The sequence below is a fragment of the Leptodactylus fuscus genome, chromosome 5 (genome assembly GCF_031893055.1).
Source record: "Leptodactylus fuscus isolate aLepFus1 chromosome 5, aLepFus1.hap2, whole genome shotgun sequence".
NCBI classification, from domain to species: Eukaryota; Metazoa; Chordata; class Amphibia; order Anura; family Leptodactylidae; genus Leptodactylus; species Leptodactylus fuscus.
The window spans coordinates 110,604,851-110,627,836 of record NC_134269.1 but is presented as its reverse complement, the minus strand read 5'-3'; the positions used below and the strand labels follow the sequence as shown (position 1 = coordinate 110,627,836).

The following is a 22,986-nucleotide window of genomic DNA, read 5'->3' as shown; positions in this document are numbered from 1 at the left end:
ATGTTCTCATGCACATGCGGTTTTGTATACTGCTAGATAGCTGGCAGTGTGCTGAATTCAGCGCACTGTCGGCTTTCCCATTATGTGCCCCGGTGGAAGAGCTGTCAATGAGTGCCATTACTGATGGCTCTTAACTGTTAGAAGGCCTGACATTTTAACTGGGAACGCCCTCTCCTGACAGTACTGTGTGTAGCGCTATACTGTGAGGGGGTGTTCCTTACCGCCCAGTAATGACGCTGTGTGGTGAGGAATGCCCCCCTCCCCCTGACAGTACTTGCCTATAGACCGCAGTACTATCAGGAGAGGCGTTCCCAGTTAGACTGTTAGACCTTCTGACAGTAAAGAGCTATCGGTAATAGCACTGATTGAATAACTAGCAGTGCAATTCATGTCTTGCACTTTCCATTTTGACGGAGAAGCAAGGAAAGTCTGTGGTTTGCAAATTTGGAGTACCTGCTCTAGGATGATGCCATTATGTTTTCATTTTTCTTACAGATGGAAATGGAAAAGCATAAGGTGGAAGAAGAACAAGAAAACAAGCCAGAGTTTCTCAAAGTCAAAGGCAACCTTCGTAAAATGAATCAGGAAATATCCAGCGCCAACACTTCTTAGACCCAGGGACATAAGGGGCATTCTAATTCACTGTGGACTACAGATGGATTTTATGTTGGAGGCTTGCCTTAATGGATGCTTTCAAAGTGAACATTTTATCCTTGAAGCTTTTTGGGACCTAACACAGCAGAAACCCCTTCCAGTAGGCTAAGACTGTTATGTGTGGAGTGTGGATACAGAGCTGTCAGCTGATAAAGTGACCTTTTAATTAAAAAAAAGCTGTAAAGAATGGATTATTTAGAAGCGCAAAGAGCGGCATTACGTAGGTCTGTCCTCTTTGCGTCACTTATGGTTTTAAGCTAGTTTTGCAGGGTTATGTCTTGTCTTAATGCTTTGAATTGAAATATTTTTTTTGTATGCTAAAGACCAGAAAGCTGTCTGGTGTGAGGTTAAAAAAATCTCTGCGCCTTTACCAACCCATACCCTTAAGTGTTTATAAGATTGAGGTAGATCTGCTACACTGGTTTCATACAAAAGGTATGGAAGTAAATGGATATGACTAAATGTTACAGTATATAGTGGAGCGTTTTACATTACCTTGAAATAAAGGGCATAATGTTGATTTCTTTTTAATAAACTTAATTTTTTCATATATAGTTTTCTTGACTTCCATTTTTCTGTTTTTCAGTAATAGCTTTTTAGTTGGCCAGATGGTGGTAAAGCAGAAACGTCTATAATTCCCTGCCATCGTGTACTACACTTTTATTTTAGCACCACTGCTATATGATTACCCTAGTTTATGTACTTTACAAAAATGTACCCCTTTAGTCTGCAATTATAGGAGTGGCCTTCATAGGAATTATTTTAGATCATTTGTTTCGAGCTGAAATTCAATGTACATGTATAGGTCAAGGTTGTAGAGTTATTGACTGGATTTTGGACTGAAATAACATGCATGTCAGTCTTTCATCACTGAAAAGCATGCTAGGCTCTGGTCACATTGGCATCACTGTTTCCATTTTTAAAAGGATCTTTGTTTGGTAATGGACACCAATCAATTAATGGTACCATCGATTTTCTATCATCTGTTTATGTCCAAATAGAATAGCATAGCGCCAACAGAATTCAGATGGAAACTAACTTAACATTAATGTGTTAAGGTACAGGAAAAGACTTAGTATGCATTCTTAAACTAGTGTGCATTGCAGTAAGATGCACATAATGTATTATGGTGTATCTTTTTGCTTCCTATGCCTCAGAAAATGAAATTTCTACCTGTTATGCGCAGGTGCATATTTCTGACACTTTTGCATGTATTTTTCTGGCTTACAGCTCAACCTCCTTGGTCCAATGTGGCTGTGCTGCTTTCCAGTTGCCCCCACTCCATTTTTTTCCCCAAACATGTCAATATTAGCAAAAATTTGGGCCGAGTTACAAATTATACAAATTTGGCTTGCACTAGAAAACTCGCTTAAATGGATTGATAAATTTCCCTATATCCCCCATTGACTTTTTCAAAGGATTCACAGGAAAGTAACACCATTTCCTTCAACGTTTATTTGACTTCTCCAACCATTATGGGTATATTGGTTAGTAAACATTTATTTTTTGATAATCTAGCTATCGAATGTCACACTGTAACTAACTAGCGGTCTGTCAGAGTCTTCAACCTTGTCTGTGAATGTTATTTGTATAAGGCTGATCTAGTTTTTTGGCCCAGGTATATGTAATCTTTTTAGATTCCATTGAATGCCTAAGACCGGTTAGCTAATCCTTAATATCTCTATGCATTCAGGTTATGTATTCATCACAGACGGACAATCATTTATGCCTGAGGTTTTGAATGGACACAACTCTTGAGGTTCCCCATGAACCGAGAGGTTTGAAAAGCCCTTCTCAGTTTTTTGTATCTTTTTATCTAGCTTTAGGTTTAACACAGGTCTAATCTGTGACTTGTATCTGTTTTCATGGATAACATTTATTCAGCTCTATTGATAGTACTATTTTGGATGGATGTTACCATATTTAGGGGCGTATTTTTCTTCTGATGGTAGGGTTCTATCTGTGTTACGTTATATAGCGTTGCTCTTCGCTGCACCTGTTTACTTAATCCTTGCAGACTTGAACAAGGTTGGTTATGCTGCTGGTAATATGTACATAAAATATTGCTTTTTTTTCTAGGGATGTTGGCAGCCATAGGTCATAGCTTTCTTCATGTGCCATAGGTTTTGGGAGTGTAATTTTTTTTGAAGAGGCAGTCTACATCTTCACGTTTCTTGTAAATTGCTGTGCCATTTGTATATCTGAAGTATTTCAGAGGGAGTAGTTTTCTATTTTGTACATGTTTGCTCTTTATCCTGTAATCATTGACTTTTTCTTTTTCATTGACCTCTATTATAACTTTAGTGAGGACTTATTACTAGGAAAGTAGTGTTGGGTGTGTAAAGTGTTCCTGACCGCCTAGTTCACTTCTTTTTGTGAATGTTTTTGTTATGCCATGCAGTGAATATTAGGTAAAAAACAGAGTTTATCCAACCAATTGTGAATGTACCCTAAATTATGAGCCTATAAGATCCAGCATATTGCCATCTGGTTACGGGCATTCTTATGTCCACAAGAGATTGTAGATTTAGTAAATATGTACTCTATTTGAACTAGCAACGCAAAGCTGTGAATTATTATTGATCTGTAAGATCTTGAATGTCTTGTCATTAGGGTTTTTCCTGCTTCCTTGGAAATGGTAGTACAGTTTCTGTGATTACTTAAATATTGTGTGAAGCCCTTAAACTCTTTCCTACTTATACCTTAACTTTAGTTGTCCAAAGCTAGATTTTGATGGCCTATTCTTAGATCAGATTGGTGAACATTCAACACGTAGCATCCCCACGGATTAGCTGTTGTGGTCCTTGGATCTTCACATTGTACAGAGCTAGAAGCCGGTCGATCTGTACACGGTGTAGTGGCTGTGCTGCGCTATTGAAACTTAGCTCCTGTTTACTTGGGTAGTACCCCAACATTGCCTCTACACTGTGTACAGAACTTTCCGTACAGTGTGCAGATCTGACAACCGAGTAGTTGTCCTTAAGGATAAGCAATCAGTATTTAGATTTGGACAATTCCTTTAAAATGAATGCCCATCTTCTAACACCATATTGTTTGTGTGTAGATCTGCTGGTTTTTATATTACTATATCTTTGTTGTAGAGATTGGTACTCATACTTTCTGTTCAGTACACTGAATGCATTTTATTGCCATAGAATGGAATGATAGGATTTTGCCAGGTTCACAGCATCATTGAGCTCAGTGTATAAACAGTATCCTGAACACTGAAGATACCACTAGTACAAGTTAAAAATGTATTTAACTTGTTGCTGTGCAGAGGACTTGGAACTCTGTAACAGAAAATCAGCAAAAAAACTCCGATTTGTATAAAGATCTTTCAGCCAGCACTGAGTAATGTGCATTAAAGGCTATGAGAAGTAACATTAAACATTTTTTAATAAGATAAATAACGTAGGCTAAGATTGGTGTAAGAGTGGTATGGTATGATTTCTGCCAAGTTTCTATTGCTGTCATTGCAGTACCAATTAGTTCTATCTGCATTATAGAAAGTGTTATTGGTGTTAGCACTCAGACTATTCAATGGGAGGTTTATTAAAATGATACCACTGAGATTGGCTATAGAGGTGTAGGGGATGGTCAACTAATATTATACCTCTACAGTAATGGTAGAACCCCTTTAAGCTAAGATCTTGAACCTGCATATCTGGTAAATTATTCAGATAATAGTAAAAAATAAATGGCTAAGAATTATTTTTTTTATTATGATTGAGATTAAATTAAAGGAATACTGCGGTCAAAAATGACTCTAAATGATGCTCAGTGCACCGACTGAGGGAAATGTGGAGAAGGGGACAAAGTATGATCCAGAGATTTGTTCTGAGTATTATCTGATTCTTACACTGTCTGACCAGCTATTTTCCTAGGGCTCTAATAATCTAGTCTAATATAACCTATTTAAAGGGGCTCTATCATTGGGAAAAGTCATTTTTAACTAATCACATCCTTGCATAGCCTTTAGAAAGACTATTCCACACCTACCTTTAGTATGTAGATTGCGTCAGTGGTTTCTGAATAAGTCTGTTTTTATTCATATGCTAATGAGCTTCCAGCCAGCACAGGAAGTTCCCAGCAGCACTCGTCTCTCCTATTATCTCCTGTGTGTGCAAACAGGAAGCTGAGTCATCAGCAGTAGGAGCCTGTGCTGTATACACACATAGGAAACAATAGCAAAGAAGGTGCATGATGCATAGTGCTCCAGTCTAATTAGTCTATGAATAAAAATGGACTTATTCAAAAACAACTGAGGCAATTTACATACTATAGGTAGCTGTGGAATAGACTTTCTAAAGGCTATGCAAGGATATGATTAGTAAAAATGACTTTTCCCAATGATAGAGCCCCTTTAAGACCCAACAGTGCCACCATTTAATGGCCGTAGACTCTGTCTTAACTCATCCTGTCTCTGTAATATGTATTTTATTGTTTTAAAATCTGTGATTGTTTTTTATGAAAATGAGATTTTTCGTTTAAAAAAAAAAAAAAAAAAAGTTTTCTGTCTCAGGGGAACTACTTTTACTCGACCCATGTATCTTGGTTAATAAAGAAATTAATCGCTTGTGAATATTATGTTACATTCCTTCTTGGAAAGCCCACGTCATAAGTGGAATTCCACAGCGGCAGGTCAGTTTCTGAACTATTTTTTTATTCATAGACATGAGGCAAATATTTTACTTATTTGGGGGTTTTTTGTTAGCATTTTTGGATATTTATATGCCTCTTCCTTTTGAATAGCAATCTCTATTTTTCATTGCATCTTAAGAATCTTGTTCTCTACTAGTTTATATAAAGGGAAGCCTATTTTGTTTTCCATTATACTATTTTGTATTTGCTGTAATATAATTGATTTATTGTGTTTTAAAATGAGGATTGTAAATCTCAGAACCAAATCTATGCTTAATAAAGTTACATGCTGTGCTATGCATCTCTTGTCTCAGGAATTTTCATTTTTAGTCCTAAATATTTGTATATGTCATTCATTGCCATTTCTGGGTATGTAAGGTTCTGCGCACTAGCACAAATCTTGTATGTCAGTATACAGAGCTGTACAGACAGTGCACTTGTATGTATGTTGACCTTTTTCCTTGAAGCCAAGGCCACACATGGTATAAACGCCAAGGTTTGCCCCTTGGCGAAAATAATGCGGAAGAAACCATGGTGCTTTACAGTAACTGTGTATTGGATGGGATTCTAGTGAATTTCATCGCCACACTGCGGTAAATCATGCAGCTGACACGCTGCTGGAATCCTGGTAACTAGTGTATAATTTTGCCCTGTTTTAGAAAGGAACACAGATCTTTAAAAAAAAAAAAAAAAAAAAGTGTGAATGAGCATTAAAAAATGGCTATAGATTTACTATGAAACACTTTCTTACACTATACCTTCAGGATGTAAATCCTCAGAGTTGATGTGGTTGTGAAGAGAAAGCCGTCAAAGGTCTTGAGAATCCAGGAGTCTGAACTGATAATGCAAATCAATAAATGATCCAGATACTTTAAAAACAATTCTGTTTCTTTAACCTATGGATCCATATGTTTCTGGCTGATATTAAATGGAAATGTGTAGCACCATTTAAGATTCGGGGTACCCCTGAATGTAATCGCTGGCCGTGGGAGAAATTGCCATGTCCTTTCAGTAGCAATTATAGTTGTGTACTTCTGCTGCTACATAGTTACATTGTTAGTGGGTTGAATAAATACTTAAAGTGATGTGCAACTGTTTTATACATTCAATCCCAAGTCGAGCAAAGGAAAACAAAAACTAATTTACCATAAAGTGGAAAAATTCCTTTCAAATACCTGCGAGCAATCTGACAGATTCCTGGAGCAATATTCTACATTAAAGGGGTTGGCCACTTTCAAACCAATATTAAGAGACAAATGTTTGTATAATAGTTATACAATTTTCTGTACCAATTCCTTACAGTTTTCTAGATCTCTGCTTACTGTCATTCATTCAGTTACTTCTAGAGGATAAAAGTCTGACCATGGTCATGTGATTTACGGTCCATGGTCATGTGATGGACACACAGGTGCACAGGTCGTTAAGGTCACAGCCCAGTAATCAGCTGTGCACCTGTGTCCTCATCACATGACCATGGACCGTAAATCACATGACCATGATCAGAATTTCATCCACTAGAAGTAACAGAATGAATGACAGCAAGCAGAGATCTAGAAAACCGTGAGGAATTGATCCAGAAAATTAAAAAAATGTATATTTTTATTATACAGACAATAACTTTTGTCTCTGAATATTTGTATGAAAGTGGCCTTTAATATCAATAGCCTTGTACTGTATAATGTAGTTTACAAGGAAGAGGTCTAACCCCAACCAGGAACATGTTACATCATTTTACAGGTTGGACAGTAAAGCAATGCTTCTGAACTGTTACAAAATTGGACTTCCTTTAACCGTAAGTAGTGACTGTGTTCTTTGTTCCTTCTAGAACCAATCGCACTCTGTTTTATTATAAACATTTACATATTTATGTAATGATATCATATCCTCCTCAAGCTTCTCTTCTCTAGAATCAAGAATTGAAATTTGATAACCTACCTTCATACGTGAGATCTTCTATACTACATATTAAAGGGAGTCTTTCACCAGTATCCAGCACATCAAACCAGCCACGCAGATAGGTTTGGGTCAACTGAATGAAATGGTGCCTTCCACTTGTGAATTGGTGCCTCTGTTGCCAAGATATTGCTGTTTTTTTTCCAAATTGGCTCATTAGTGTAATGATGGTGTTGTCATTGCTCTAAAGAGGTAAGTAGGAGTAAATCTCTGCAATAAAGGCACTGATTCATGGGGGAAAACACGGCTGTGTTCAGATGACACTAACCTATCGGCGGAGCTAGGTTTGGTGACTTACTGCCTATGAGTTTTGTTGCCCCTCTCTAAAATCCATCAAGTTCTCTGGTGTCTTGTTCTAAATTGGACAGAATACTTAAGGTCACAGCAGTAGCTTGGTAGCAGCGGTGGTGTTGGCCCAACCAGTCAGAGGCAAAATATTCAGCAAACAGGTTTATTCAGAAAAAAAATAGGAAAATTAATAATCCTGCTCGTCTGAGCTATTAACTAAATAGTAACAATAAACTAACTATACTTGTAGTTTACTACCAGCCACTCGAACAAATTAGCACAATGAAGTCTCACCTGACAGAGTATCAGGACAGACCCAGAAGCGCCCTCTCACTCTCTGGATCTGTCCTGAAGTGCAGGCTCTTCAGCCTTTTATGGGCCAGTAATGATCCTATGACCCACATCTGGGCTGAGGCCTACTCCAAACCTGCCCTGGACAACACATAGGTCAGAAACCTGGGGATGATATACCTGGACTCCAGCACTCTGCCTGTCACCTTCTTGCAAGAGTTAAAATATTTTTTTTCCCCTCTAAAAACCTTGCCTTTCTTTATACAGGACTATATATTGTTGGCTTTGGATTCAGAAGACTGGCATTGCTTGCTTTAATTTACTTTTATATTAATGATTGTTCCCATTGAAGACTCGCTCAATAGCAATCCATTGTGTTGTATTGCAGTATAACTTTAAACTTAGCATTACTTATTAGCTTTGTACCTCATGTGACATTTTGTTGCAGGTTTATCCAGGTCACCATGTAGGGATTGGATATTTTATATTGCATCTACAATGCTACAGAGCTTTGTGTTATATTCAAATGCAGAAGAAGTGCTATTAAGCCTCATTTCTACATAAAGAGGAGTTCCCCAGGAACTGTCCAAAAACCCCTCTAAAAACAGAATGTTCTGCTGAGGCTGTTGGGGAAGGGTCACTTCAAACAGCTGTTCCTTGGGCATTAAAAATCTAGAATAGTGGTTTAATTTCAAAGGTTGGATGCTAAGCGTTTATATGCCAAGAACACATTTCTTCTAGTATTATTTCTGGAGATATCAGTAGTTGAAAACACATTTGGTATATGGGAGCTCATAAAGCGCAGGACATAACTGGTTGATGTGACTCCCTCCATTCTGGTAATTTTATGGTAAATTCTCAGAGAATCCCTTTAGGTCTCACCAGGGGCGTAACTACTGCAGAGGCAGCTGCGACAGGGCCCGGGCCATTAGGGGACCCGGTGACAGCCGCTACTGCTGCAGGTTTTTTTTTTTTAATAGGCCGTTACGGGCCCTATTTACTTACTGATCCTGGCTGGGCCGGGATCGGTAAGTAACACCGCGGGCCCCACAAATACTATCATTATACTCTGGGGTCTTTGCAGACCCTCGAGTATAATGATCGGCGGGCCAGGAGAGGTAAGCTAATGTAAAAAACACTGTTACTTACCTCTCCATGATCCTGCCAGGCCTCCTTCCTACTTGTCTGACGTCTCTGATGTCACATGAACCCAGGCTACTTCCTGGGTCATGTGACGTCCGATGTCATAGAAGAAGGACGGCAGCGGAGAAGACAGCGTAGGAGCCGGGGGATAGGTAAGAAACAGTAATTTTTTATGTTTTTATTCCCCCAGGTCTCCGATTATTATACTCTGGGGTCTGAAAAGACCCCAGAGTATAATAATTGTTTATGGGTGTCCACTATGGGCTATAATACTCTGTGCAGGGGCCACTATTAAGGATGATACTGTGTGCAGGGGCTACTAAGGGACATAATACTGTGTGCAGGGGCCACTATGGGACATAATACTGTGTGCAGGGGCCACTATGGAGTATAATACTGTGTGCAGAGGCCACTGTGGGGGATAATACTGTGTGCAGGGGCCACTATTGGGGATGATACTGTGTGCAGGGGCCACTAAGGGATATAAAACTGTGTGCAGGGGCCACTAATGGACATAATACTGTGTGCCCGGCTTACTAAGGGACTTAATAGAGTGTGGAGGAGGCGGTCGGTTGAGGTCTTCGGTGTCGGGGAGGGAGGAAGGGGGGGCATATTAAAAGTTCGCCACGGGGCCCCGCCATTCCTAGTTACGCCACTGGGTCTCACATTGTGACTACTCAGCTTTTTTGTTGAACATTTTACTGCGTTTTTTTGAGCCAAAGCCAGGAGTGGATTGAGCAGAAGGGAAAAGTATAACAACATCCTATATATTTCTCATTCCTTTAGCAGTCATTCTTGACTTTGGCTCAAAAAACTGAAACAAAATCTGCAACAACAACAAAAATCTGTGTTTCCGCAACGTGGGTCCTCAGCCTTAAACGCTAACTGATCTCACCAATGTTCCAGTTGATTGCCTAAGGTGATAATAGATAAAATGACGTTGCATGATCACACGTCATGTGGAAGTTTAATATAATCCAAGGGAGTAATAATTGCATGTATTTTGTGGTTATCCTATTAATATTATAAATGTGAAAGTTTGTGAGTTTGGATGTTTGTATGTTTGTATGTTCGGATGTTTGGATGTTTGTTCCTCAATCACGCAAAACCCGCTCAACCGATTTGGCTGAAAGTTTCCACAAACATAGTTAATACACCCGATTGCGCAATAGGCTACTTCTCGTCACAATAGCGCACATACGTTTGTGCCAGGACCCCCACAAAACCCAAACTCACACCACCATCTCTGCAATCTCACACACTTTGGACCATAGCAAGCCACAAAATTCATATTGCCCTCTTCAGCCTAGCCCCTAACCCCACACAATCTCATATACATATACTTTACCACTTTGCCCCTCACCTTAACGATACTCCAGGAGGCTCACTTTAACGCTCTGGAGCAGCCATGTTTGCCGACCCCCACCGCTCTGACAATCCGCGACACCGCCCACCCATGTCAATACCCCTAGGAGGTCTAATAAATGCAAAAAAAAAGTTTTAAAAAAGTAAAAAAAAATATAAAAACAAATAATAAAAAGGATTAAAAATTCAAATCACCCCCCTTTCCCTAGAACACATATAAAAGTAGTTAAAAACTGTGAAACACATACATGTTAGGTATCCCCGCGTCCGAAATCGCCCGCTCTACAAAGCTATACAAATATTTTTCCTGTTCGGTAAACGCCGTAGCGGGAAAAATGGTCAAAAGTGCCAAACCCCCGTTTTTTCACTGTTTTGATTCTGATAAAAATTTGAATAAAAAGTGATCAAAGCAATAACATTTCCCGAAAATGGTACAACTACAAAGTACACCCGGTCCTGCAAAAAAAGACGCCCTATACATCCCCGTACACGCACGTATAAAAAAGTTACGGCTGTCGGAATATGGCGAGTTTTCAAAAAAAAATTTTTTAACACAGTTTTGCCTTTTTTTAAGGGGTCAAAATGTAAATAAAACCATATAAATTTGGTATCCCCGGCATCGTAACGAAACACAAAATACAGGGGACATGTCATTTTGGCTGCACAGTGAACGCCGTAAAACCAAAGCCCGTAAGAAAGTCGCAGAAATAAATTTTTTCTTCAAATTCACCCCATTCTGAATTTTTTCCCTGCTTCCCAGTACATTATATAGAATAAATAATGGTGGCATCATGAAGAAAAATTTGTTCCAGGAAAAATTAAGACCTCATATGACTCTGGGAGCAGAGAAATAAAAAAGTTATGGGGTTTAGAAGGAGGGGAGTCAAAAACGAAAATCAAAAAATGCCATCGGCGGCAAAGGGTTAACTTCAAATACCTCTGTCCCAAAGTCACTATGTAAAGTTTCTCACAACACCGTATAGCAGCTCAAATACAAATTAACTTCAACACAAAAGTCTCCCGTATTCTCAGAATTACAGCAAAAACAAGATACAAACTTACATTTCATATCCCATACCTTATACACAGTACGAAAACCTTACCCACGCCTGTATATACCCACTGCTACAATCACCGCAGACGAAGTCGCGGGTACCAGCTAGTTTAAAATAAATAAGAAAATCCACAATCCAGTAATTCACAATATTGCCAATACTAATGTGCAATTTATCGCTGAATTCACAGCCTCCGTCCTGGTCTATAGTCTGTTACATTTTTATACTGATAATGTTATTAAATGACTCTTGATGATATTCTTATATGCCATAGAATTCAAGTCAGTTCATGAGAGGGTATAGTATCATTTTGGATCTTTAATGGCCAACTTTAAAGCTAAGACCCCACATAGTGAGGAAAAAAACACAGAGGAAAGGCAACACTTTTCCCCTCTATTATGCCTATAAGGAAAATGCCAGCGCTTCTGTAGGTATAATTGACATGCTACAATTTACTAAAATGTGGTCGTTTTCCATCACGTGGATGGGACTGCACCCAAATAATGAATTTAAAACCAAGTGTATTAAGGAAACATGTTGGGACAGATGTTTTTGCTACTGATCTTTTTGGTCACCTTCACTGCTGTCTCCCTGCATATCATATGCTGACCCTCATGACTTGGGGTAAACAGAAAACTGCTTAAATAGGGTTTAAAGATTTATTATTTAATTTATTAACCATAAAAATTTCTGGAGAGGTCAAAAATGCTTTGCCAGATCTACAACAGAGGTGCACACTTTGTGATACATTTGGCACATCTTTTTGCCATGTCCCCTTTTCTAGACACTTTCAAGTTAAATAGTTTCAACTAGACGCTAAAAACCCATACAAAATAAACTCTCATCACCAAAAATCAACTGTAAATCTGTATGAACTACTGAAAATCCATGATTCATGACAAGTATGTCTCCATTAAGAAAACCCTCCTTCCATTGCTTACTATACAGTAAGGATTCTAATGCAATACTACCATCTAGTGGTAAGGAGAGGAACACAAGTGTTTAGTTATTAGAGATAAGTATGTAGTCCATACCCACCATTAGATAAATTGCTTAACTCCTTAAGGAACATGGGAAGAATATGCAAATCTGTCTTCCATGATGTAATTAGGAAAAAAAAAACAGGTAGTGTGTTGCTACTACCATAAAAAGATAGAGAAAAAATCCTGATACAAAAATTATTATACTAAGCAGAAAGGGCTGCACGGAGCTAACCCCGGACTGTAACACAGGGCAAGCAAGCCAACAGAACAAATAGTACTCCAGCATGCCACAATTGAATTAAAAATTTACTTTTACTAGACATATTTAAAAACATCACACATGAACATGGATCCAGAGCATTAAAAACAAGCAAAAAAAAAAAAAAAAAAAAAAAAAAAGTTTCTAACTGATACTTATCTGGATCATGAATGTTATTATTCTATTCAATGTACATGCTTTGCGAATTTAATGTTATGGATGTACTAACTCAAATTTTAGTTTTTTTAGATATAAACTGTTAGTTATTCATGTTATCTGCTATGACAGGAACCATCATTGATTTATTCACTGTGTGTCCATATTCTAAGATCGTGATTCTGCTATGAAAGCGCTGCCTGTTCGTCCACTTATCTTGCCAATGACAGTACGGAGGATATTTCTGTCATAATGTATCACTTTGTATACTCATGGTGTGTTTTTTCATGTTTTCATTTATTTGTGCATTTACTGATCATGCATATGCAACTTTAGAGACGGGATTTGGGTAAATTGCATATGTAATTGCTAATTTGTGTCAGATGTGTAGTATGTGTAGGTGTATATAGAGATGTTCACACTTACTTGTTGGAAGGTATGACTAAGGGATCGTTCTGTTAAACGCCTGAAACGCGTAAGCTGTCCTTTTTTTTTTGCTTGTTTTTAATATTCTGGATCCATGTTTATGTGTGATGTTTTTAAATATTTCTAGTAAAAGTTAATTTTTAATTCAATTGTGGCATGCTGGAGTACTATTTGTTTTGTTGGCTTGTTTGCCCTGTGTTACAGTCTGGAGTTAGCTCCGTGCAGCCCTTTCTGCTCAGTATAATAATTTTTGCATCAGGATTTTTCCCCTATCTTTTTATGGTAGTAGCAACACACTACCTGTTTTTTTGACTTGCAAGGACTGTTTAGTGTTGCTTCCATATTTATATAATCGAGTGATATTTTTTGATCTTTTATTCGTTGTACTCCAGTTCTTTTGCACGTAATATGATGAGTAATAACAGGACTAACAAAGTAGCCCAGGTGTTTGGGATAGAAGCCATGTCTGAATCATCAGCATCACTTGAACAAAGAAATCTGTTTTCTAAATGGGAAAAACTTCTCCTACAGGAGGTTAAAATATTTTGGGACTCAACCACTCTAAACCAGTACCTATCTAAGAACATGATCCCACGTGGGCTACGTATCAAAAAATACCCTACGTTTGTTTATGATAATGACTTTGAAAAACTGTGGAATGACGCTTTGTCTGAATGTTCTATGAGACTTATGCGTCTTATTGTGGAATATGAGCAGAAAAAACTGGAATCTATTAAGATAGATATAGATAACATAAGCCGGGAACTGGAATCTATTAAAACTAAACAACAATACTCTGACCAGCATGCACAAATTATGAAAAAAGTGGATAAAACAGAAACAGAAATTATGGCAGTAAAAAAGAAGAAATTTACACGTGACTCATATGACTATTCATCTGGATTTGTATACAGAAAACATTCATCATTGGCACGTGTTAAACCTCCTATATCTATTCTTAAAAATAACAGAAAATATGATTCTATAAGTAGAAAGGTGTCATTTGAAACTTCCAGAGACTCGGATGTGTCTTTCTTCTGTCGCAGTGACCTATCATCGGATAGTTCAACAGACCTTGTGGAAACAGCTAGTGGCTATTAGAGATGAGCGAGTACTGTTTGGATCAGCCAATCCGAACAGCACGCACCATAGAAATGAATGGATGCACCTGGTACTTCCGCTTTGACGGCGGCCAGCCGCTTAACCCCCTGCGTGCCGGCTACGTCCATTCATTTCTATGCGAGCGTGCTGTTCGGATCGGCTGATCCGAACAGTACTCGCTCATCTCTAGTGGCTATACATCTCGCCCTTATACTCGCAAGTCAAAAAACGACAACATCGAGGTGGCAGGAAGCACACCCAAAGAAAATGGAAAACGTTATATGACACGATCCAACGGGAGACATTATTAATTACTGATGGGGACACAGCTAATCCCTCTGGTTTTAGTGAACCATCAAAAACCCATTCAAATGAATTTAAGGAGGATGTAGTCAACCTGTCTAGCATATTGTTGTCTAAATCCCATCTACAAGTCGTCTCTTAGGGGTTAAACTTTGTTCCAACATCCAATTTCAGTATTTTTCAGACCCTTTTGCATGTCAACCGTTTTATTAGATCAATCACTGTCAAAAGACAATTTTTTGAGGATGATAAAGATCCATCTAATGTTGACACCTGTACAGACTCTATACAGATCCAAAATGAGTTCTGTGGACTGGGAGTACGAGAACAAACAGCATTAGTGGAACTGATGGATTTGAATTATTCCAATAATAAAAACTCAATCAGAGATGTACACGTAATCCCACCAAAAGGACAAAATCCAGATTTTTACCCTTTACAGTCCAGAGTTCCGTCGTATAGTCTTTTCCAGGCTAATGTGGAGAGGGATCTTAAACAGCTACATGCGTCCCTTGATTTCTCCAATTTTCGTTCCAAGTTGACATATAACGAACATATGGCATTACGGGAACTACAGGATAATACTAATATTATCATTAAGATTGCGGACAAGGGGGGTACAATTATTATTATGGATAGGGAACAATATAGACAGGGTTGTATGGCAGTGTTGGATGATACTTTAACTTACCGTAAGTTGGATGGAGACCCTACCTCTATATTTTCTAATGCTTTGAGTAAATTGGTTTCGTAGGGGGTAGAGTTAGGTATTATCCCTCTTTCTAAGCAAACATATTTTATCAATAAATTCCCCACTATACCTGTTTTCCATGGGGTACTTAAAATACATAAGAATACACAACATCCCCCCCTCCGTCCCATCATAGCGGGGATAGGGTCAATATCGGAGAATTTATGTAATTGGGTTGACGGGCTCCTACAACCCTTAGTGCAACGCACGCCTGGCTATGTGAAAGATTCGAAATCATTGCTTCAAGTTTTTGATGCTTTTGTTTGGAAACCTGACCATTCATGGGTTCGTTGTGATGTCTGCTCCCTTTACTCATCCATTCCCCATGATCAAGCACTAACAGCATTGTCTCACCATTTGTACAGGTACAGTCCTTATTCGGAGGAATTGTGTGTTTTTATTACAAGCTACAGAATTCCTCTTAAAACATAATTATTTTTTATTCGATAACATGTTCTTTCTTCAGATTCGGGGAGCCCCTATGGAGGCCCCATTCTCCCCCTCACTTGCGAACTTGTTTATGGCATGGTGGTAGGAGGGATTTATTTTTAATGGCAGTAACCCATTTTTGGGAAACTTGGGCTGGTATGGGTGCTATATCGATGATATCCTCATTGTTTGGGATGGAGATATGGCGCCCATAGCGGCCTTTGTTCAATACATAAGTGATAACACTGCTAATTTGAAATGTACCTACCATAGCCATCCACTTAATATTCAGTTTCTGGATCTGGAGCTCACTGGAGACCCACAGAAGGGGGTAGTCTCTACTAACATATACCGTAAAAGTACGGCGGGTAACACGATCCTTTTAGGATCAAGTTGCCATCTGGATCATGTGTTACGAGGTATTCCAGTGGGGGAGCTTACCCATGTAAGAAGGGCATGTTCGAATGAGGATGTGTTTCAACAACAAGCTAAAGTCACTTGTAACAGATTAAGTAGACGAGGTTATCCTCGTTGGTCCCTAGACAGGGCTCAAAGTATAGTGTAGTCTAGAAATAGATCAGATTTACTAACCAATTCACAATTTAAATCCCCTGGTGTTAATTCGAACAAAACCCTATTACGTTCTCAACTCCATACACGCCTCAATTTGGTCACATCAGGCACATTATTAAAAAAAACCTTCCAATATTAACAACAGACCCTAAGACCTGTAGGATATTGGAACAAGGAGTAAGGTTCGTAGCAAAAAGAGGGAAGTCACTTAGAGATAGGTTGAGCCCTAGTCTATTTACATCCAAACGGGAGGGTAGGGATTCTTGGTTAAATATAAAAGGTTTCTTTAGATGCGGCCTTCCGCGGTATACAGTGTGTAGAGTTGCATTAAAAACTACATCTTTTTCAACAAATAATACACAGAGTCAATATATGAGAGATGGCTTCTTTAATTGTAATAGTAGCTTTGTGGTATATGTCATTCAATGTACATTATGTCATTTACTATACATAGGCTGTACCATTCGTCACGTGAAAATACGCATAGCTGAACATTTATCTGACTGTGCAGACTTCAGCAGCCTAAAAAAAACCTTGTCCACAGGAAAAAAAATGTCTGCTGGAAATGCTGGTATCTTCATCTCCAGAAAAGATAATCTCATCCACTACCTGCAGGTCTTCAATGGAAGGTAGCGATTGGGAATGCCTATCAAGGTGTTTTTTTTTTTTTTAAACTGGGGATGGAGTCACGGATGTCCTTTAATGAACCCTCCTAGAGAAGAGAGAAAGACACTTACCTCAGGTAAGCAGCCAGTCGGTCTGCCACCTCTGCAATGGACTTTGATGTCCGGACTCACCATGATTTCTTTAACCCAGACTACCACATCACGGGTAGAAGGCTCCTCCCTAGGAAGCCCACGGCAGGAGTGGCAACAAGACCAGTCATAGCTGACAGGAAGCAGCGTATTACAATCTGCACATTCAAGATGCTTCCGCTCTGATGCTCCCCCTGAGGTGCAGAATATTTTAGATAGAGTGAAACAGGCACAGAAAAGTACCCTAACACTGTATCTTAGGGACTGGAACAGAATTTCACATCACAGTGAAAGAATAGAAACACTGAACTTAACAGGAATCTGGTAGTCAACAGCCAACGGGTACCAAGGAACCCGGAGGCCTCTAGAAAAGGAGACCAACTGGTGTTAAATAGATCATCAAATGCAGCAGGTAATCAAGGCAGGCAGCCATCACAGGTAACCAAGAGTCAGGCAGACACCGCAGGTGACAGCAGGCAGGTAGCTAACAATCATGTGCATCACAGGTAGCCACCCCAAGTGGCAGGTAGACAACAGGCAGGTAGCCAAGAGAGTAAGTAACCACCACAGGTGGCAGGTAGCCAATAGTCAGGCAGACACCGCAGTTGGGGTAGCCAACAGTCAGGCAGACACTGCAGGTGGCAGCAGGCAGATAGCCAACAGGTAGCCAAGAGGCAAGTAACCACCACAGGTGGAAGGTAGCCAACAGTCAGGCAGACACTGCAGGTGGCAGCAGGCAGGTAGCCACCATAGGTGGCAGATAGCCAACAGTCAGGCTCACACCGCAGGTGGCAGCAGACAGGTAGCCAACAATCAGGTAAGCAGCAGGTAGCCGCCCCAAGTGGCAGATAGCCAACAGTCAGGCTCACACCGCAGGTGGCAGAAGACAGGTAGCCAACAATCAGGTAAGCAGCAGGTAGCCACCCTAAGTGGCAGGGAGCTACTAACCTGCACACCTGTTCTCATCAAGCTGTCAAGCTCTAGTGACACAAGATGGCTCAGGTTGAGAACTTTACACATTCTATACTTATTGTGATGTCACAGGGTGTCTATGATGTCATGCACCCTGCAATGTCACATGGTGTGTATGATGGCAAGGGGTTTCATAATACATTTACCTGTAGAGATTATATTAATGAGTTTTATCTAGGATTTACCATATTTATATATATCAGTGCACAGTACTATTTTTCTGGTCCTGTAAACTGGCTGTAACTCTCAGTCCTTATTCTGTACATATAGACAGTATACAGTACTATTTTTCTTGTGCTGTACACTGGCTGTAATTCTCAATATCTTCTCTTATTCTGTATACAGGGTCTATTCAAGGTGACACTGCAGGTGGCAGCAGGCAGGTAGCCAAGAGGCAAGTAACCACCAGAGGTGGCAGGTAGCTAACAGTCGGGCAGATACCACAGGTAGAAGCAGGCAGGTAGCCAACAGTCAGGCAGGCAGGTAGCCACCACAGGTGTCAGATAGCCAACAGTCAGGCAGACACCGCAGGTGGCAGAAGACAGGTAGCCAACAATCAGGTAAGCAGCAGGTAGCCGCCCCAAGTGGCAGGTAGCCAACAATCAGACAGACACTGCAGGTGGCAGTAGAGAGGTAGCCAACAGGTAGCCAAGAGGCAGGTAGCCACCACAGGTGGCAGGTAGCAAGGTAGCCAACAGTCAGGCAGATACCGCAGGTGGAAGCAGGTAGGTAGCCAACAATCAGGTAAGTGGCAGGCAGCCGCCCCATGTGGCAGCAAGCTACTTACCTGCACACCTGTTCTCTTCAAGCTGTCAAACTCTAGTGACACAAGATGGCTCAGGTTGAGAACTTTACACATTCTATACTTATTGTGATGTCACAGGGTGTCTATGATGTCATGCACCCTGCACTGTCACATGGTGTGTATGATGGCAAGGGGTTTTATAATACATTTACCTTTAGAGATGATATTAATGAGTTTTATCTAGGATTTACCATATTTATATATATCAGTGCACAGTACTATTTTTCTGATCCTGTATACTGGCTGTAATTCTCAGTATCTTCTCTTATTCTGTATACAGGATCTATTCTAGGTGAAAATACAAATGACACCCCCACATACGGTCCCCTTAACTGACCCCCTTCCCAATATATGTAACTCATTTCTTCAATATCTCACTGCTCCAGCACAGATGCCATAGTGGTGTCTTCTAGTCTTTGTTTCCTGTTTTACAACAATGATATACTGAAATTCATGTGACCACTACAGTTCATTTATATATCCCAACTCTCTGAGATGCTCTGGGTGTCTCCCCAAAAAAAGGGGTGACCATCCAGACTCCTGAAAGAGCAGGTTAATCTTCCAGGCCACCGGGGTAGCAGTCACATTATATGGTTTGGGAGCTTTGTTTGCTGGCCATGTCCAAAAAAGGGAATTGTTCAGAACATTTAGTGCCTTAAAATTGCACTTTACTTTCCCAAAATACCCCATCCAAAATCTTGGCAAGTATGAGTTAAGACTATGCCTGCCTGAAGTGGTCACATGAGTCTGTACCCCACGTAGTTGCTGCTGTGCCAATTTACTGTATGCACAAATGTATATTTACTAGGTCCCATGCACCTGATGAAGACCAAAAGACTGTCCATTTTGACCTCTGGCTGGTATATATCAGCAAACCTTTTTAACTTCTGTATGGGATGGCACGGTCAGTTTCACTATTCCTTACAGGAGTATTTAGAAAAAACGTGTGCAGGGCTGGTGATGGGGGGGTGGGGGGCCATCAAACTGGGCAAGTGTCCAGGGACCCTGTCTCCGAAGGGGATCCAGGATCCATGAGAAGTTTGGTCTGATGACCCAGGCCTGGCTTCCCCTGATCCCGGTCTCATGATCCAGATCGGGATAGCCTTACTTATAAGTGTATTGCATGGACATCTATGCTGGAGCAGGGAGCTGTAAAGTGCAGGAGCAGTGCGGCATCTTGTCCACTGCATCCTGTCCTGTCCCAGAAGCTGCTATAACAGCTGATCTGTGTGGGGTTCAGGTGTCGAAGCCTAACAGATCACATACTGATGTCCTGTCCTGTGAATATGTTATCTGTATGAAATATCAATTTGGGGCCAGAAAAACCCTTTAATTGATGTGATGTTTATCAGGATAGAAGTCTGTGTAGTGCAAGACTGTGTACTGCTGGGCCTTGTATAGAGGTATTGTTGGTCTATATATGATGTGTATTGTTTGGTAATTGTCTGTATAGTGGTAATAATTCTCCCCAGTATAGCAGTACACGCATATACACATAACTAAATATATGTTTACAACTTTTTTTTTGTTCTCCTGATCTTTTAAGACTATATCAGTGCCACTGGAAGTGCAGCACTAATTTCTGAAATGACAGAATATGACGGTGTTCTGGTATATCAGTATTTTGGGCCCTGCTTTTAATTTTGCCCAGGGCCACACAGTCTAAAACCAGCCCTGAGATTAGGGCCGCTTTAACCATAGGTGCAACAGTTCAGTCGCACCAGGCCCTATAGTTGCAGGAGGGCATTTCGGGTGTCAGGCAGTGATTTCACCTCTATCTGCGGTTTGGTGAGTTTTTTTTGCAAAATTTGTGGTTGAGGGGGCAAGGGAAATTAAGTTATGGGGAGTTATTCGGGAGGCCCACTTTCAAAAAGTTTGCACAGGGCCCCCAATATATTAAAACTATTCTGCATAAGATGTTTCATGTTGGATTTTCCTTGAGGACTGCATTAGTAAAAGCTTACATAAGGAAACCTTAATTTGTAGACCTCTGCTCTGCAGGTTTGGAGGAATATTCATTATGATTATAATGGAGAGAGTCACTCCTATGATGTTTCATTTCCAGAAATGTCATTTTATTGAGAGAATTGGGGAATATGTTTCACAACCCAATAATGATATGTTTTATATCTCCATTGCATATTGTTGCGTTGCGTTTATGCATATATTTTAAAGCCTTTCAGCAAGAATGAAACATAGTCATAATAAGCAAATAAGTTATGCAAATATATAAGCTTGCTTTTCTTCTATGCCTTAGCAGTCTGTCCTCATTTAATACTTTTATCCTATAAGCTTTCTGAGCAGCAGCGCACTATTTATACGCTTCCCAGGAGATAGGGATTATAATTTATTCTTCTGGGGGTTGGTAACATTGATATAATAATTACACTTTTGCTTCATAAAGATTGTCATTTGCTTCTGAATATTATATATTGTTAATTTACTGCGAAATGAAACCTATTAATAAAATATTATCTTATTTATTTAGTCTGTTTTATGTATTTAACATCAAATGATCAAGAGTTAAGCAGACACAATATAGCCTATATTGTAGCAATAGATGGCTATACAAGGACTCCCAGTATAGGGGAGGAAAGGAAGCTAAATGTTACTTTGTTTAGTTTCCTGCCACAACGATAAAGTTGTGCGATCCACTGTAAAATACTAAGGTTCTATTACAGGCTGTCTAGAAACGTGACCTGACATCTGCTGTAATAGTACGGTGGATGTCGGGAAAGGGTTAAAGATTTTCCAGGATTGTAATATTGATGTATTATGCTTAGGGACCTGGGATCCACACTACTCTGTTTCTGAAGAGACTGCAAGCCTCTTAACTGAATACTAAGCAAAGTACGGTACACTGTGTAGGGGCATTGCTTGGTTTTTGCAGCTCAGCCACATCCACTTAAATGGGACTGAGCTGCAAGCAGGCCAGCTGTCAAATGAATGTGACACCTTGAGTGTCATTTCAGTTTCAAGCAGCTCATATATGAAGGTCCAGCTGTCAATAGTACAGTAATGACAATAGACTCTGCACTAATGCCTGCGATCAGTGCCCATACTGATAGTGGGCACTAACTTCACCAACACCTCAGTCAAAGCTGGTGAAGTAAGATCCGGGGCTAGTGTCCCGTTGGAATGACAGCAGGGAGCATATTGTCTGCTGTTCATTTGTAAGGCAGGCTACTTTATGCAGCCTGCCATACAAATACCAATATTTTGCAGTGCATTGTAATGCATTGCATTAGTGATCAGAGCCCCTGCGGTTCAAGACCTCTAATATAATGATAAATATGCCCCAATAATAATAACTTTATTTATATATCCCCAACATATTCCGTAGCATGCCTGCTGTCTGGGGGTTGTATTTAACTCAGATATACCCTTTACCCTACATATTCAAAAACTTGTTCGCTCTTTCCACCTTCATCTCATAAACATCTCTAGAATTCGCCCTTTTCTCAACATGGGCACATCAAAAACCCCTCATTGTCGCTCTGATTCTGTCTTGTCTTAACTATTGCAATTCTCTTCTAATTGGGCATATTCTTATTAAACTCTACAATCTGTCCTAAATGCAGCTGCCAGGCTCATATTTCTGTAAAACTGGTACACAGACTCATCTACTTTGTGTCAGTCGATATATTGGTTGCCCATCCATCACAGAATACAATATAAAATTATCACACTCGCCCACAAATCCATACATAGCGCTGCACCCCCACATACAGTGGGGCAAAAAAGTATTTAGTCAGTCACCAATAGTGCAAGTTCCACCACTTAAAGAGATGAGAGGCGTCTGTAATTTACATCATAGGTAGACCTCAACTATGAGAGACAAAATGAGAAAACAAATCCAGAAAATCACATCGTCTGATTTTGTAAGAATTTTTTTTCAAATTATGGTGGAAAATAAGTATTTGGTCACCTACAAACAATCAAGATTTCTGGCTCTCACAGACCTGTAACTTCTTCTTTAAGAGTCTCCTCTTTCCTCCACTCATTACCTGTAGTAATGGCACCTGTTTAAACTTGTTATCAGTATAAAAAGACACCTGTGCACACCCTCAAGCAGTCAAACTC

The 22,986-nt window shown here is 39.8% G+C and overlaps 1 protein-coding gene across 1 annotated transcript in view; it reads left to right on the top strand.

The window, feature by feature from the left end:
* The window catches only part of FAM107B (family with sequence similarity 107 member B), a 35,069-nt gene extending 29,513 nt beyond the window's left edge, over positions 1 to 5,556 (top strand). The window contains exon 4 of the mRNA XM_075274029.1: positions 496 to 5,556. Within this exon, the coding sequence (XP_075130130.1) occupies positions 496 to 612 (117 nt within the window). The 3' untranslated portion in view covers positions 613 to 5,556. The remainder of the gene's footprint in view (positions 1 to 495) is intronic.
* The last annotated feature ends 17,430 nt before the right edge of the window (positions 5,557 to 22,986 follow it).